The following is a 1,307-nucleotide window of genomic DNA, read 5'->3' on the forward strand; positions in this document are numbered from 1 at the left end:
AACCTAATATATAACATTTAAGATAGTTTTGATTAATTTTTAACATTTTCCCATGACTCATTAATAATAATTTTGGTATATAAGAAATTTTCATGACTAAAAGAACGTCTCAGAACAGGAACCACGTGAATCCTGTCTATGCAGATGCCACCTCCATTTGTACCTTTAGACTTCTATAAAATTCATTACCTGGCATCTTCATAATGCTTTCTAGAGAAGTATCTAATTTGTTGTCATCAACCTTATCTTCTAGGAAAAAAATTAAAATAAGAGAATACATAATACTAATGATTTTCAATTTCTAAAAATACTACCTATATCATTATATTCAATTTCTATATGAAATGGAAAGGGTATTTTGACATGTATTCAAATGCACACTAAGTTATTGTATCAGACATAGGAAACAAGTTCCTTTGATCATTTTCAGAGAGTATGGCTATAAAGCATAAGATCTTCTAACTTATAATCTAGTATAACATTAAATATAAGGTGTTACTACAGTTATAAGAATAATTAGGAGACGATATTTAACATGTAAGTAAGGCATTCAGAAGCTGTAGAAGGCAGGGATCAATTTCCAATTCATACTCTGAGAAGAGAGTGTTTTTTCCAAAATAAGTTCAGTATTCTCCAACAGCCACATAACAATCATAAATGTGTATTAAAGAGTAAAATGTATTTAACAAAATTGATTAAATTTGAAAGAAGTGGAAATGCAATAATCATGATTAGAAAGGTTAGTGCTTCTCTCTCAAAAATTGACAGAATATAAACAAACAGTACAGCTGACATAGTGGTGAACTCCTTTAATCCCAGCATTCAGGAGGCAGAGGCAGCTGAATCTCTGTGAGACTGAGAACAGCCTGGTCTCCATAACAAGCTCCAGACCTGCTGGGGCTACAGGGAGACCCTATCAAAAAAATAAAGAAATAAAACCTCTGCCTTCCTGCTTCTGGCTGACAAATTTAAACCTCTCAGAAGTGTATGGTAGAACTAAAGAAGAAGACAACAGCAGAGGGTCATCTGAAATTGTGCTTGGCTCACTGATAATCCCAGGAAAGAAATTAGAGATCATGACTTGAGCAGAAGAGATGCTTGCCATGAGGACTTGGGCTGAGTGTGCTGTGGAAGGGACTGCAAAGGACACGTGTGACTTCCTTACAACAGTTATTTTGGCCCTCACTCCACTGTTCCTAGCTAGGGCTGTTCTGTCCTGGAAGTTGGCCAAGATGATTGAAGCCAGGGACAAAGAGCTAAAGAAGAAACAAAAACATCAAGAAATACTGCAAAAGCTAAACAACTAA

General features: G+C 35.1%; 1 protein-coding gene across 1 annotated transcript; it reads left to right on the plus strand.

Annotated features, from left to right (window-relative positions):
* The first annotated feature begins 1,094 nt into the window (after nucleotides 1-1,094).
* LOC103724780 (small integral membrane protein 15-like) lies at nucleotides 1,095-1,307 on the plus strand. The gene has a single exon (XM_029558075.1). The coding sequence runs from the start codon at nucleotides 1,095-1,097 to the stop codon at nucleotides 1,305-1,307; it is 213 nt and encodes a 70-aa protein (XP_029413935.1).

This window comes from Nannospalax galili, unplaced genomic scaffold, assembly GCF_000622305.1.
Source record: "Nannospalax galili isolate Female #2095 unplaced genomic scaffold, S.galili_v1.0 scaffold1128, whole genome shotgun sequence".
Classification (NCBI taxonomy): domain Eukaryota; kingdom Metazoa; phylum Chordata; class Mammalia; order Rodentia; family Spalacidae; genus Nannospalax; species Nannospalax galili.

Bases quoted from the DNA above. Each gene is read 5' to 3' on its own strand.
- LOC103724780 (XM_029558075.1), top strand. From the start codon at position 1,095: ATGCTTGCCATGAGGACTTGGGCTGAGTGTGCTGTGGAAGGGACTGCA.